The sequence below is a fragment of the Dromiciops gliroides genome, chromosome 4 (genome assembly GCF_019393635.1).
Source record: "Dromiciops gliroides isolate mDroGli1 chromosome 4, mDroGli1.pri, whole genome shotgun sequence".
Taxonomy (NCBI): domain Eukaryota; kingdom Metazoa; phylum Chordata; class Mammalia; order Microbiotheria; family Microbiotheriidae; genus Dromiciops; species Dromiciops gliroides.
The window spans coordinates 290177915-290193508 of NC_057864.1; the positions used below are offsets into that span (position 1 = coordinate 290177915).

Genomic DNA, 15594 nt, shown 5'->3' on the forward strand with positions numbered 1-15594 from the left:
GGAAAGATGATCAGACAGAGAAAGATGTGTACCATAGAAAGTTTCTTTAGTAACAAGGAAGATCGAGGTGCACCCTCCAAAGAGGATAGCCACATCAGGGCTCCTACATCCAAAGCTTCCAAGAAAAATATGAATTGGTCTTAGGCTATAGAAGCACTCAAAAAGGACTTTGAAGATAAAAGTACAAGAGGTAGAGGGAAGAGTAAGAGAGGTGGAGAAAAAATGGAAAGAAAAATGAGAGTGATGAAGGAGGGTCATGAAAAAAAAGTCAGCAGCTTGAAAAGCCAAACTAGGCAAATGGAAAAGGAGGTACAAAAGCTCTCTGAAGAAAATCATTACTTAAAAATTAGGATTGAGCAAATAGAAGCTAATGACTTTATGAGAAATCAAGACACAAGCATATATAAATAGAAGGCCATGTAAAATATCTCCTTGGAAAAAAACACAACTAGATAAAGATTTTTGTGGGCCTCCATTTCTTTAGGGAGTTTGATTACCATGAAAATCCAAATATTTTCTCAGATCTTGAAATCTCATTCCCTCTTCTTTCAATCAGTCAGTCAACCAATCAGCAAGCATTTAAATGATTACTCTGTTCTAGGAACTGTCCTGAATCATTGGGTATATCAAAAAAGGCAAAACCAGGATCTGTCCTCAAGGAGCTTAGATTTAAATGGAGGAAACAACCCATAAATAAATAAGTATATACAAGATACATATAGACTAAATAGAAGGCATGTGGGGGCCCAAGAAATGCCTGCTGCCAAAGGTAGACTTTGAGCTGAGTATGGAAGGAATATAGGAGATTCCAAGGTGGAGAGGTATGGAGAAAGAGCATTCAAGAAATACTTATGAAAAGGCAGAAAAAAGGGCAAAGGAACAGCATGTTTGGGGAAAAGCAAAAAAGCCATCCTAGACTCTGTGGAAGATGGTAAAGAGTAAGGAGACTGTAAAGGTAGAAAGAAGACAGATTTTTAAAGGCTTTAAAATCCAAATAGAGAGTTTTATATTTGAACCTGGAGGCAATAGGGAGCCACTGGAGTTTACTTACTAGTGGTTGAATGGCTCAGACCTAGGCTTTGGGAAAATGACCTTCACCTGAGTAGAGGATAGACAAGAACAGGGAGAAACTTAAATAAGGGATGCCAATCAATAGTCTATGTGAAATGTGTCGAGGGCCTGAATAAGAGTGGTGGCTTTGTCCAGAGAAGAGGACCAAGAAATGTTGTGGAGATAGAAATTATGAAGTTTGGCATCGAGAGAGAGAGAGAGAAAGAGAGAGAGAGAGATAGAGATAGAGAGAGAGAGAGAGAGAGAGAGAGAGAGAGAGAGAGAGAGAGAGAGAACTATGATATTTAGAGCCTGAGTGGCTTGGAAGATGGTGTTGCTCTTAATAGCAGTAGAAGAGTTTGGAAGAGGGGGGGTTTGCAGAATGGAGAAGACAATATTAGATCTGTTTGGTCACTTTTAAGTTTGAGATGCCCATAAGACAGAGTTCAAAATGTCTAATAGGCATCTGATGATGTAGGACTGAAGCTCAGAAAAGAGACTAGGACTATAAATGCAGATCTAAGGGCCATATTAGAGCTGATGAAATCACCAAGTGAGAAAATAGAGAGTAAAAAAAAAATAAGGCAGCCCAAGACAGAGCCTTGATGAGCTCTGTTAACAAGCCATATAAACCTCAGGAAACCATCAGGAATCCATGCCCAACTCAGTGCCCCACAAATAGTCAATTGTCACTATTGTGTCTAGAACTTGAACAGACACAAATGCATGCATGAGAATTAAAGGAAATGTGGCTATTTAGCCTGAAGAAGAGAAAGACTTATAGAGGCTATGATAGCTGTCATCAAGTATTTGTTGTGACATGTTAAGAAATTAGATTGTTTTCTGATTGGCCCCAGAGGGCACAACTGGGAGCATTAGGGGAAAGTTGTGAAGACACAAAATTTAAACTTCACATGAAAAACTTCCAAACAGTTAAAACTATCCAAAAATGGAATAGGCTGCCTCAGGAGGTAATGGGTTCTCTCCTTGGAGGTCTTCAAGCAAGAAGTAGATGATCATGTGCTGGGTAGAATGGAAAGGAAATTCTTTTGCGATATGAGCTACACCAGATGTTCATTGAGGTCCCTCTCATCTCTGAAATTCAGTGTCCTGAAGGTAAGATCCATGACTTTAGGGGTGTTTGCCCGTCTGTTTATGCAGAATGGAGATTCAACCTTTTTTGTGTCATGGATCCCTGGGGAAATCTGGTAAAGCCTATGGAGTCCTCAGAGTAATCATTTTAAATGCATAAAATAAAATATATAGTATTACAAAGGAAACCATTGATATTGAAATACAATTATCAAAAAAATTTTAAACAAGTTCATGGAACCCAGATCAAGAACCTGTAGGACTTCTCCCTTTCTTTTTAATCCCATCCTATAAGTCATTGGTTAACAAGGTCTTAGGCAAGTATTCAGTAACATACTCACCAAAGGAAGAAATACAATATTTATTTTTCAAACAATGACCCAACAAGAATAAAGATATTGCTTTGGGTTAGGGGAGTAGGCAGTTCTGGGGCCATGTCTTAGGGTTTCTATATAGTCTAAAAAAAAATCAAATTTTCTCTCTAAGGTCTGCTATTTTACTGGATGAACTAATGAAAGTATATTAGTATGAATGACAGGGATACAAAACAGTAATCAGTGAAAGCACAGATTAAGCTAAACAAATTCCATGAGAAGAGTAATTAACTATGACACTGATGACAGCAACTGCAAAGACAGAGCTGTTAATTAAAAGATAGAAGCTGCTGCACATCAGCAAGCTGGGGCGATAACAATATTCTCAGATATCCTGGGCTGGGGGCTGGGGGCCAGAAGCTGAAATTTTTCTTCCAAATTATATCCATTCCCATTTCTCCCAAAGAGATCTACCATCAGTGAAAAAGCACTGGAGTTTCCATTTAGGATTCAGAGCTAGAAAGGACCTCAAAGGTCATGTAGTCCAATCCCCTCTTTTGACAGATAAGAAATATGAGGCATCGTAATTTTAAGCAGTTTAGTAGAGACAAAACTTTAAGTGGAGAAAAAACTCAAACCTAGGTCCTCTGACTCCCCCAAATCTTGGGGTTTTTCCATTCTGTTAATAGTCCAGAAACAATCTTTAATAGAAAGAATAGAGACCAAGACAGAATCTTGAGACAATGAATGAGACAATCAAGCAAAGTCAAGACTCCTCTCATATTTAGAAAACATTTTCATAGTTCCCATTTCTGGTGTCCTTTCTCCCAGTTTAGGGTTTAGAATTATTCAAGTTGTATGCTCCTGCATGAAAGGTACATTTCCTGTGAGAAGAAACCTCTTTTAGCATTGTTCTGTATGTGTAAGGACAGCAAATTCTTTGAAAACTAAAACTTTTTTTTTTGTTTTTTCCTTTTTATTTCCAGTGCCTAGCAATGTGTTAATAATGTAGTAGGTGCTTAATAAAATGTATCCCCAGCATTTAGCACACTGCCTGGAACATAGTAAGTGCTTAATAAATGCTTCTTGTTGTTAGTCCTTCATTTATTAAGAGGACCAATGACAGGTGATGTCTTCACTCGTGCTTGAATTGGATTTAAGTGAGGCAGAATTGCCCAAAGTTGTTGGCCTCACTCTCTCTTCCACTCACCAAAGTCCAGAGTAAGACAAAAGTCAACATAACAATAAATGCTTATTGACTTGAGGGAAAGAAAAGCTACAAACTATATAGGGCTCCACTTTCCACCTAGGTGTATTTATTTTAACACACATACGAATACATTTAAGGACCAATCAAGGCATTATCACAATTTTTTGGAGAAGAGTAGCCTATCTCTATGTAACTTTGTTAACTATACGACACTATTTCAGCTTCATTTCCATGATTGGTAATGCTGTATTATCACTATTAGATAGTAAATGGTCCCTGGGAAATGAACAGTCTTGCTCAATTTAAGCCTGCTAAATGTGCCTTGTCAGGCACAGATATGGGCCCTGCTGTAAGTCTTGAGTCTATCTAAAGAAACCACTAAAGCATTGAATCAAAATCAGCCTCATCTCCTTCAAGATCATCCATCATTGAACACACTGAGCAGGTATCTTTCTTAATAAATCAGGACCAGTTGCTCGTTCAAGAAATCCATGTGGATAGAGGTCACAGAACATGACAGCCATTTTTAAATAACAACCACTTATCTCAGGCTAGTGTTTGTGAATCTTCATTTAATAATGTGCCTGTTTATAAATGGATCCAATACACTTGCAGAGAATCATGGGAAAGGCATATTCATTGACTTGCATTATGGTTGCTGAGGTTGTTTTATAAAATCCCCCTAACTTTTTATTAGAGAATCCTTTATTCTTAGGATCACAGAGAGTAGGAGCACATATTTTAGAGCTAAAGGGACTTTAAAAGGACTTTACAGGCCATTGCATCCAGACCACCCCCTTTGCAGAGGAGGAAACTGAGGCTCAAAGAGGTTAAGTGACTTTCCCTGGGTCACATGGCTAGATGGGATTTGAACCCAAGTCTTATTGATTCTAATTCCAGTTCTCTATACACTACACCAGAGGTGTCAAATGCATGGCCCACAATACTCCCCAGGGTGGTCAGAACCAGATTAAAATGTAATTGGGAAATATTTTCTACAAAATAAATAAAAATACACTTTGTTGTTGTTGTTGAGTCAGGTCTGACTCTTCATGACCCCATTTGGGATTTTCTTGGCAAAGACACTGGAATGGTTTGGCATTTCCCTCTCTAACTCATTTTACAGATGAGGAAGATTAAAGTTAAGTGACTTGCCTAGAGTCACACAGGTAGTTAATGTCTATGGCCAGATTTGAACTCAAGAAAATAAATCTTCCAGAATTCAAGCCCTATACCCTATACACTGTACCACCTAGTTGCTCCTGGAATATAGCTGCCCAATACAACATAGATAAAGTTAACATGGTTTTTTAAAGTCAATGTGGTCCATAGATATCCTTAATTAATGGTTAGTAGCTTTAATAGTTTAGTGGCCCCTCGTTCTGAGTCTGATACTACTGCAGTACACCATGCTGGTGGGATAGTTGATTGGTGTTTATAAAAAAAACAGTTGTTGAAAGATGTAAAAACATCTACAGATGCAACCATAGCTTTAAAATCTTGCTGATGTAAGAAGTAGAAAAATAGGAAATCATTTTACATAATCTATATCATATGCTATACACTAAATGCTTCTCTCTGGCAAAAGGAATACCAATTAACCCAGAAAGTCAGCTATAGATCAATGCATTTACAAACCCATTTTATGGGATTAAAAGTACAGTTTGACTAATTGTTTTACATTACCATTGTAAAGACTTATTTAGTCCTGATCTAATTATAACTTTTGTATGTGTCACAAGGCTATAAAAGACCAATTCAATTTTATAGTTCTATTATAGACTGTTCTCCACTAAAGTATTACTCTCTAACACTTCGTCATGATGTAGAGGTGACCCAGAGTTCCCAAAATAAAAGTGAGTAAAGCTTAAACTATAACAGGTCCTATGTCAAACGGGGAAAAATTCAAGGAAAATACAGGTGATGGACTGTTTATCAGTTGTATGAGCAAGGGTACTACCTCTAGAGTAGAGAACCTGAGTTCAAATCCTCCCTCTGTGGCCTTGGGCTAATCATTTCATTTTCTATGTCTCACTTTCTTCATTTATAAAGGAAAAATGGTTGATTAAATGGCCTTTGGGGCCCTTTCTAAATATAGTTTTATGATACCAACTTAGCTCAGTTCATAGAGGCTCATTACCAGATTGTCTTCAAGGTCAAATTTAAAATTTTCTGCCACAACAACTCTTAGTAAGGTTTAGAGTAGAAGTTCTTAACCTTATCTGTGTTGTTGCCCCCTCTGGCAATTTGGCAAAGCAATTCGACCCATTCCAAGATAATTGTTTTAAATACATAAAATAGAATATAGAGAATTACAAAAGAAACCAATTGCAATTATAATAATATGAAGCTATCAAAATATTTTTTAAAAACAAGTTTGTGGATCCTAGGTAAAGAACCCTTCTCTGGAGAAGGGGGAAGAGAGCCTTGTGAATTTTCACACTAGTGAAAATAAAGACCCTTGCATATATTAAGTATTTTAGATGGTACTTCTATTGAATGTTAGATAAAAAAAATTGAATCATGCCACATAATGTATTTGGAAAAATTCATTGTGTAGCAAGTCTACTTCTACATCGAAGTAGACAGTTTCAACTGCTTAGCTTACTTTACTATAACATTTTTCAACAAGTATTGACTGAGCCTCTGCTATGCATAAAGCTTCATTATAGGAACCGTAAGGGATACAAAGGTAAATAAAGCTTCATCTCTGCCTTTAGGGAATTTACAATATGGTGGGGGGGGGGGGGATAACAGATTATTCTAATATTTTTTCAAAGTAAATTATAAGAACCAACTGAAATGGTCAAGAAAGTATTATGGACTTTCTCTGGATCCTTCATGCTCAGCACAATGCCTGGAACATAAGAACTTAATAAATATTTTTGACCAACTGAAAAAAAGAAAGTATTATGGGAGTTGAGAAGAAGGATAAATCACTTCTTAATGAAAAGGAAGCCATGGGGCAGCTAGGAAGCACAGTGGATAAAGTACCAGCCCTGGATTCAGGAGGACCTGAGTTCAAATTTGACCTCAAATACTTGAAACTTACTTGCTGTGTGACCCTGGGCAAGTCACTTAACCCTCATTTCCCTGCAAAAAAAAAGAAAGAAAGAAAGAAAGAAAGAAAGAAAGAAAGAAAGAAAGAAAGAAAGAAAGAAAGAAAGAAAGAAAGAAAGAAAGAAAGAAAGAAAGAAAGAAAGAAAAAGAAAAGAAAGCCACATTAAGGTGAGATAAGATGAAGAGCATCAGGAAGAAGAGCCTATTCAGAAAAGGACACAAACAAACATGATAACTTTGTTACTATCTGGTTAAATTCAAGAAACTTTTTAAGCCGAGTATGTGAGAGAAGTTAATGTTTTATTCACAATCCCCCTTTTCATTCACTGGATATTAAAATGTTTGTTTGCTGATGATTATTAAGTTCATAATAAGAAAAGAAAAAAATAAATTTAATAGAGACCTGAACTAGTATGATAATGGTGGGGATTCACATCTAACATTTTGATAATGGCCAAACAAATTATGGAATATGAATGTATTGTAATGTTATCATGTTCTAGGAAAAATGATGAAAGAGATGGGTTCAGTAAAAATGGGAAGATGGATAAATTGATGTAAAGTGAGTGGTATCAGGAGGACAATTTAAACAATAACAACATAGGGGGCAGCTAGGTGGCACAATGGATAAAGCACTGGCTCTGGATTAAGGAGGACCTAAGTTCAAATCCGGCCTAAGGCACTTGATACTTACTAGCTGTGTGACCCTGGACAAGTCACTTAACCCTCATTGCCCTACAAAAGAGAGAGAGAGAGAGAGAAAGAAAACGAAAAAATAACAACATAACAAAGGAAAACATTTTTGAAAGATTTGATAACTAGTCAATGCAATGGCCAACCATGATTCCAAGACTAATGACAAAGAATAATACCCACCTTCTGACAAAGAGGTGATGGACTTAATATACAAAATGAAACATGCATTTTTGGACATGGCTGATGGGATATATTTTTTTTCTTGACTATGATGTTTATTACTGGGATTTTCTTTTTCCTCTTTCTGGAGAGGATAAGAAAAGGAATAAAAGAAATTCTTATTAATTGAAAAAGGTAAATTTTATTATAAGAAAAAAGGAAGGATGGATCTAAGAAACAGAAAGAGAACTGACATAAAAATGATGATTAGATTTTAGGTGAGGAGAGATCAAAGGAAAAGAGGAAATTCAAGGATGACTAAAAAGTTTCAAGCCTCAAACACTAGGAAAATAGCAGTGCTATTAAGAGGAAAAAAAAGCTAATAAGAAGATGACATTTCTAACTAGATGAAAGGCCTAATCTTATACACACTTAGATTCTTACAAGATGAAATAAAAATAGTAGAACGGAACACAATAGATGTCTAGAATCCTTAGGGTGCCAGAAAACCTTCTGTATTAGTAACATACCCCTTGCTTCTAGCTAGAACCTGATGGGTCCTGCTCAGAATAGAGGGAGATCTGTATACAAAGGACATATCCAAGAATGGGTTAATGGAACTAGTTAATGTGACGGATGAAGGAGGATATAATCCTGAAAACTAGCAAGCCGATAGATTCCAGGTGACATACTTCCCTCAGAGATGGAGAGATTCCAGCCTCCTGCCACAGGAGGTCTGACACACACCTGTTTTGCCAAAGCATCTCTGGATTTGTCCCAGGAATGAGTAATAGAAGTATCAGTTCTGAAGGATCCCTACAATCTGCCTCCAAATGCGTTTTTCACCACAAAGCAAGAATTTGAAATCAGGTGTTCAAAGTGAAATTGCTAAATACGTTCAAAGACTAATGATAAATCTTTCTAAACTGGGATGAAATGCATGAAATTTCCAATTTTCCAATCAGTTTCAATCTTCCTGCTGCTAGCCTACCTCATTCTACCCTGACTTGTCTCTGTGCATTTTCATAATCCAAACCCCAAAGCCCAGAACAGACTCTGTCCACATTTCAACCTATCAAACCTATTTACCTCAGGTATCACAATCTCCAAGAATCCTTTTATTGTCCTGACTAACAAGATTGGAGTCATCCTTCTTTAAATATCTCAGGCCCCTATTTTTGATCCCTCTTATGCACTTTGTCAAATTCTAATTTATATCATTTCTTTAAGGCCTCATCCATTACTATAAGATGGTAAACTTTTTGTGGGCAGGAGCCATGGCATTTTTTCATATCTGTGTGCCTAATGCCTAACTCAGTGCCTTGCACATTTCCTTTTTCAACTCCAAGTGAGAAAACCTCTTCTATCAGTGCAGATCAGTACTTGCTCTGCAATTTATAGTCTTAGACTCACCTGGGGCTTCAGAAGGTTATGTGATATGCCTAATGTCAGCCTCTACACATGGTTCCAAGGGAATTGAATTTTTGAAAATGAAATTAATTATATGAGGAGAAAATGCACACTACTGTGTCTCTTACAAAATGCATAATTCCACAGAGTAATAGTAAGTAAAGTGCTAAAGATTATTTTAAATTCTATAAGATACATTCACAGATATTGGTCCATCATCAAAACATCCCTATGACCAAGGCATAGAAAATGGCAGGATCTCTAATTTAGACAAAGAAACTGAGGTTCAGAGAACTTTTAAGTAACTTGCCCATAATTATACAGTTAGTAAGTATTAGGGACAGCTAGATGGCACAGTAGGGCCCTGAAGTTAGGGGGACCTGAGTTCAAACCTTACCTCAGACACTTATTTGCTTTATGACTCTGGGAAAGTCATTTAACCCAAATTGCCTTTAAAAAAAAACCATCTAGGGCCATCTGAGACATCCTGATGTATATCTTGCCACTGGACCCAGATGGCTCTGGAGGAGAGAGTGAAGTTGGTGACCTTGCACAGCCCTCCCTCATTTAAAGCCAATTCATGGCAAGTCATGATATCACCCTGGTGTCATGGTCCATTTGGAGAATGAAGGACAAACAACAATGACAAATCAGAGCAAGATTCAAATCCCAGGTCTTCTGAGCTCCACTATACATGTTGCTTCTTAAAATCATCCCTTCTACAACCAAAGGAACCATTACACATTTTTCTAAGAAGTTTTCTCATTTCTTGAGGATAACAAAATCTGTCTTGTCTCATCTGCTTGAATAATCAGCCAAAGCCTAGGAGGGATGTGTATACAGATGCAGAAAAGACAAATACTTACTGGTAGCCCCCGGGGTCCTCGTGGTCCAGCTTCCCCTTGAGGTCCTTGTTGACCCTGTTTTCAAGATGAATAAATAACAAATTAGGAATTAATGGCATTTTGCCTCCTGGTGATAGAATTAATAATTTATGAAAAAGAGAAACAATATCTTACCGGTTTGCCTGAATTTCCCATAACACCAGGTACTCCAGGAGCACCTGTATTACCCTACGAGATAAAGACATGCAAAATTCAATCAGAACTAATTACCCACTCAATAAATTCACTAAACAAGAAGGGAAAGGAAGTGTATATTTATTAGAATTAAATAGCATTAATTTGTTGATTGCTTCTATAAAAATTAGGGAGGTTGTAGAGAATGATGGCATGCCATTGTTCTAGACTTAGCATTTAGGATTCTGTAGCTAAGCCCCAAGCATGATATTCTACTTGCTAGAAGTATCTAAAACAACAAAAATAAACATTATAAACCAGACAGGAAATTTCATGGAGTTTCCCTTTATAATGTCCCCCACATCAGTCTTTTTTTTAATCTTCTCCATTATCACTGCCCTAGATAATGTCCTTATGACCTGTAATGCTACAACAGCCTTCTAAAGAGTGTGCCTTACTTCCAGTCTCTGCCCCCGACTCTAGTCCAACTTGCACACCACTATAACATTAATTTTCTTAATATGCCACTGTGCTTTCATTATTCCCCTATTGCAAAATCTTCAGTGGTTCTTTATTGCCAAGAGAATAAAGCAAAATTTCTTTAGCCTATGGCCCTCTACAATCTGCCTCAAGCCAATGATAATAGCTAGCACTTATATTGCCTTTCAAGGTTTGCAAAGTGCATATATATATATATATGTATGTGTGTGTATGTGTCTATGTATATATATATATATATTATCCTCGTAATCTAGTGAGTAGAAGCTAATTTCTATGGTACTTTACATATATGTCATATATTACATATATACACATGTGTGGTATATGAACATACAAAACTATATATGTTCATTAGTATGGAGTACTGTAACTTAGCAATCCTATTTTTTCAATGTAAATTGTACTGAATAATCAATCTTTTTCCTTTCACTACGTAAAAGGATGACATTTTCATTAAAGTATAAAAATCACAAGCAGCAAGCTTCTCTTCCAAATATTTCCTTTCACACATCTGAGAAAGAGACTTCATTATCTTCTTTATTCCTTTAACACCCTGCCTCTCATTTCTCCCCAATGTCAAACACATTCAAGAAAGAGCTTTTATGTTTTGCTTAGGTACTTAACACCTTTGCCTTCTTTCTCTTAAATATCTAATGTATCACAGAAGTTGGGTTTTAGAATTTAAAAAGTGGAAGAGAAAATACTCTTTTAATCAGTGAAGAAATGTTCAAGTATCGTTACCTTTTCACCTGCGACACCTTTTGCACCAGGACTTCCAGGTAAACCCTAAAAGAATGTACATAAAATGTGATCAAAATGTGTCATCTGAGACTCTGCATGGATTTCCCTAATTTTACATTGACATATCTGGAGAGCACGGTAAGGAATCAGAAACAATTCACGCTTTTTCATATTTAACCACTAGTCAGATTTTTGTTAGTCATTATACATGGCACAAGATGGCAACTGAAAACTCAAAGTGAATTCTTTGGATCTTTCAATACCACCTTATTGTATTTGTCTTAGTCCTCCTTAACTGGAGATGCATGTGCTGCTATATTGAGGCAACTAGAAGCACAGTAATTTCTATAATTTTAATATTTTCCCCAGTTACATATAAAAACAATTTTATCCTTCATTATCTTACAATTTTGAGTTCCAAATTCTCTCCCACACTTCCTCCTCTACCCCGTCATCGAGAAGGCAATGTATAAAGGTTATACACATGCAATCATGGAAAACATTTCCATATTAGTCATGTTGTGAAAGAAAATACAGACCAGAAGAAAAAAAACAAGAAAAATTAAGTTAAAAAACAATTTGCTTCAATCTGCATTCAGATTCTATCAATTCTTTTTCTAGAGGTGGATAGCATTTTTAGTCATGAGTCCTTCAGAATTGTCTTGGATCTTTGTATTGTTGAGAATAGCTAAGTCTTTCATAGTTGACCATTGTATGACATTGCTGTTACTGTGTATAGTGTTCTCCTAATTCTAAAACAGAGTGATTTCTTAAACAGGGAATATCCACAGTAGAATCTGGGGTCATCCAGGCCAACAACAGTTCTTGTGGACAGGCTAGAAGATATCACAATAGAGGAGATGTAAGAAGACCAGATGGAAAATGATGGAAGAGGGAACTACAGAAGATATATAGCTTAAAGAGGAAGAAACCAGAAAGATATTTGAGGTAATCCAGAGTAAGGAGTTCTCAGGAACATTGATTCTGTAGTCATTAGCCATGAAGAACTTAGATGTGAAGATTAAGAAATTTAGTCAAAGACCAAAGGATATAGTGAACTATAGGCTCCATATCACAAAGTATTCTTTAGAGCTGACACTAACCAGGACCAACATTTACAATTAGATGCCACAAAATGGACAATGCAATTCTCTTCTAATATAAAACTCTCAGTTTTTCACACTAGTGTAAGACAACAGTGGCACAAATAAATTATAGTCCAGAAAAATGCCAGGTTTGGGGAGTCTAATTGTAGCTATGCCATATCCACATCCCCTTTTCCTGCCCAATATCCAGTCCTTTACTTTCTGTTCCTTCTCTGGAATCTGTCTTATGTAGAAACTTCTATTCTTAGAATTTATCAATCTAGAAATGCCCAGTTTGTTGGGTTTTTTTCTAACTGGCATCTTCCCACTTTTGACCTCAAAGGTGGGAAGTCAACCAGATTTATTTATGCAGGACCCCTCTCTTCCTGATAAAACACTTGAGTGTCCTTGATCTCCAAACTGTCCTGAAAGAGGGAGAGAAGTTGGCACCAAAAGTTCTCTTCCAAGATTGTTATGGATTCATTCCTACCTTGATCTAAAGACCACGATGCATAGAGCTCCTTGGCAACATATCTGGTTACAACCCTTCTATGCCCTTGCCTATATTACTTTAGAGATATCTGTTTCATTGTGTGTGGCCAGCACACAGCCCTGGTTTTGAGACATCAGTTCCAATGGGGTTTTCTAGTATGCTTTGAATATTACCCCTTCCTCCCTCTTCTTGAACCTTGAGCCAGGTGCTTCCAGTTAAACCACATGTTGATTTCCCTTAAATGCACCAATTAAAAGAGCTTACTGCTTTCAACATTGTCTGGCCCATATAATTCTCCTGTAAATCCCTTTGAGTCCCAGCAACAAACCCAAACAATACTCCAAAGTAACATGCAATCCAAAACTCATCACTCTCACATTGCTCCTGGTTCCTACTCCTATTCTTCTTGAGGCTCAACCCTACTACTATCAAGAGCATTAGACTCTGACCAGAAATTGAGAGAAGGAAATATCTTCTGGGAAATCAGCCCTGCATCAAGGTCAGTGGGATGAATGACCCCTGCAGCCCAATAACTACAAAACAGTGAGTTGATGAAAAATGAACATTTTTTTAAAGTAGAAATTTTAAAAATCAAAGTATTTTGAAGAAACTACCCACCCCAAAATTACATGATATTTTGAGGGGAAAAATTCATAAACAATTTTATCTGAACTTTGAGAATTAAAATTTATCACTAAAGCTTGATAAGTGACAAAGCAATAGACATTTTTGGTTTTATGATTAACTCTTGATTTCACATAGCCTTCATTCCTCAGAGGATACCTCTTCAGTTAACAGATAGCCATTCCTTAGAACAAGGAGTAAAAAAAATGTTTTTTTCATTTAAAAAAGGAAGAAAAAAAAATCAGCAAAACTACTGATATTGTATGCAGTGTTCCACACCTATAGTCAGTCCTCTACCTCTCTACAGAAAGGAGGGTTCCATATTCTCATATTTCTCCCTTTTTAGCCAAGGTTGATCATTTTAATTTCCCACAATTCTGTTTCAGTCTTTTTGCTGTTATCCTTTTCATTTACAGTCTTGTAGTCATCGTACATATTGATAAATATGCTTTTAATTCAAATCTTCCTTACACATAATTAACAACTACAATTTTAAGAATTAGATACTTACAGGAAGCCCCTGCCTTCCTATGTCACCAGGAGGACCAGGTTTCCCAGGCTCACCCTGAAAAAATAATTTTTACATTATAAAATGAAATGTCACATGAGGCATAATTTTACTACTTGGAAGATATTAATAGTATATACATATATATATATATTCTATGTATAAGAGGCAGTGTTTGCATAGCAGGTAGAGAGTTGGACAGGTAGGTTTAAGTTCTATCTCTGACACTCTTTATCTGTGTAATCCTGAGTAAGTCTTTCAACTCAGTGTCCTAAGCAGGTCTCAGTGATTATAAGTTGCAGTGGAAGAAGTTCCTTATGGTATCAGAATTTCAGAAATCACAGATTCAATCCCCCCCTTGTCTTTATCCCTATGTCATGTATATAAGAGGAAACACACATGCTACAAATTCATAGAGTGGCTATATAAAATAACACACACTTGTAAAATGTCATAGGACTCAAGAATATGGAAGTATCATATTCACTCAGCATCCATAGTCCCTCTCTATCTGCTTTTAGTAATACCTCATTTTTTCAGCACTCTTGAAACCAAGCAAGCTTGCTATAATGACCAACATTGTGTCTCTAGCAGTGTGGCTCAAGTTTTCCTTTTTTTGTTTGTTTGTTTTTGGTTTTTTGCAGGACAATGGGGGTTAAGTGACTTGCCCAGGGTCACATAGCTAGTAAGTGTCAAGTGTCTGAGGCTGGATTTGAACTCAGGTACTCCTGAATCCAGAGCCGGTGCTTTATCCACTGCGCCACCTAGCTGCCCCTGGCTCAATTTTTTAAAGACCTAAATTACACATTGATTAAATCAGGCATCTACCTTTGATCCTGGCATCCCAGGGATTCCATCTCGGCCATCTACTCCTGGCAAGCCCTGGAGACATAAAAATCATATATAGGAATGAAGAACACAGCCTCTTTCTTTCTTTAGCTATTCGCTAAGTTCCAAAACAACTTAGTAATTATTTTTTAAAAGATGGGCTTTCAAATAATAATAAAAATAAAATGACTTGTTATAGGGAACATGACTATAACACTTTAAGTTATACAGTGCTGCATATGAGTACATACATTCTCTCCTTTTGGACCTGGGAGGCCGTTTATTCCTCTAGGACCCTGAACACCCTGCAAAGAGAAAAAGAGAAGAGAAGGGGAAGGCATTTAAGTAATATACATGAATAATATCCCATTACATTTTCAAAATAATTATCATAGTTCCATTTATAATAGAAATAAAGGTTTTGTGAATGCATGGTTGAGGATATTTAGAACTCACTCGGTCCCCTTGGGGCCTGCTTCTCCTAGTGGTCCTCTCTGCCCTTGATCACCCTGAAAGAAATATATTTCTTATTAATAATGCAGAGGTTGCAGTCTTTTAAAAAATAATAAATCAGTATGCATATTACATAATGGAGTTGCTATTTTGTCCCCAGTGCTTTCATTTCCTCGGAATGAATCAATATTTTTAAAAATATTGATATAAAATGAAATTGACTTGGCTATTAATGCTTCCTCAGTGACTGAACTGAAAGATCACGACTTTGGCAGATTCCTTCTACATTTTCAAGCTAGGACATATGTGCTCATGTATATCTTATTTTGTCCAAGTACAGATGACCTTAAA

The 15594-nt window shown here is 36.6% G+C and overlaps 1 protein-coding gene across 1 annotated transcript in view; it reads right to left on the reverse strand.

The window, feature by feature from the left end:
- COL9A1 (collagen type IX alpha 1 chain) overlaps nucleotides 1-15594 on the reverse strand; it is a 126052-nt gene that overhangs the window by 37141 nt on the left and 73317 nt on the right. Inside the window, 7 exon segments of the mRNA XM_044002761.1 lie at nucleotides 9858-9911; nucleotides 10011-10064; nucleotides 11253-11297; nucleotides 13966-14019; nucleotides 14791-14844; nucleotides 15042-15095; nucleotides 15243-15299. Coding sequence (XP_043858696.1) covers nucleotides 9858-9911; nucleotides 10011-10064; nucleotides 11253-11297; nucleotides 13966-14019; nucleotides 14791-14844; nucleotides 15042-15095; nucleotides 15243-15299 — 372 coding nt within the window.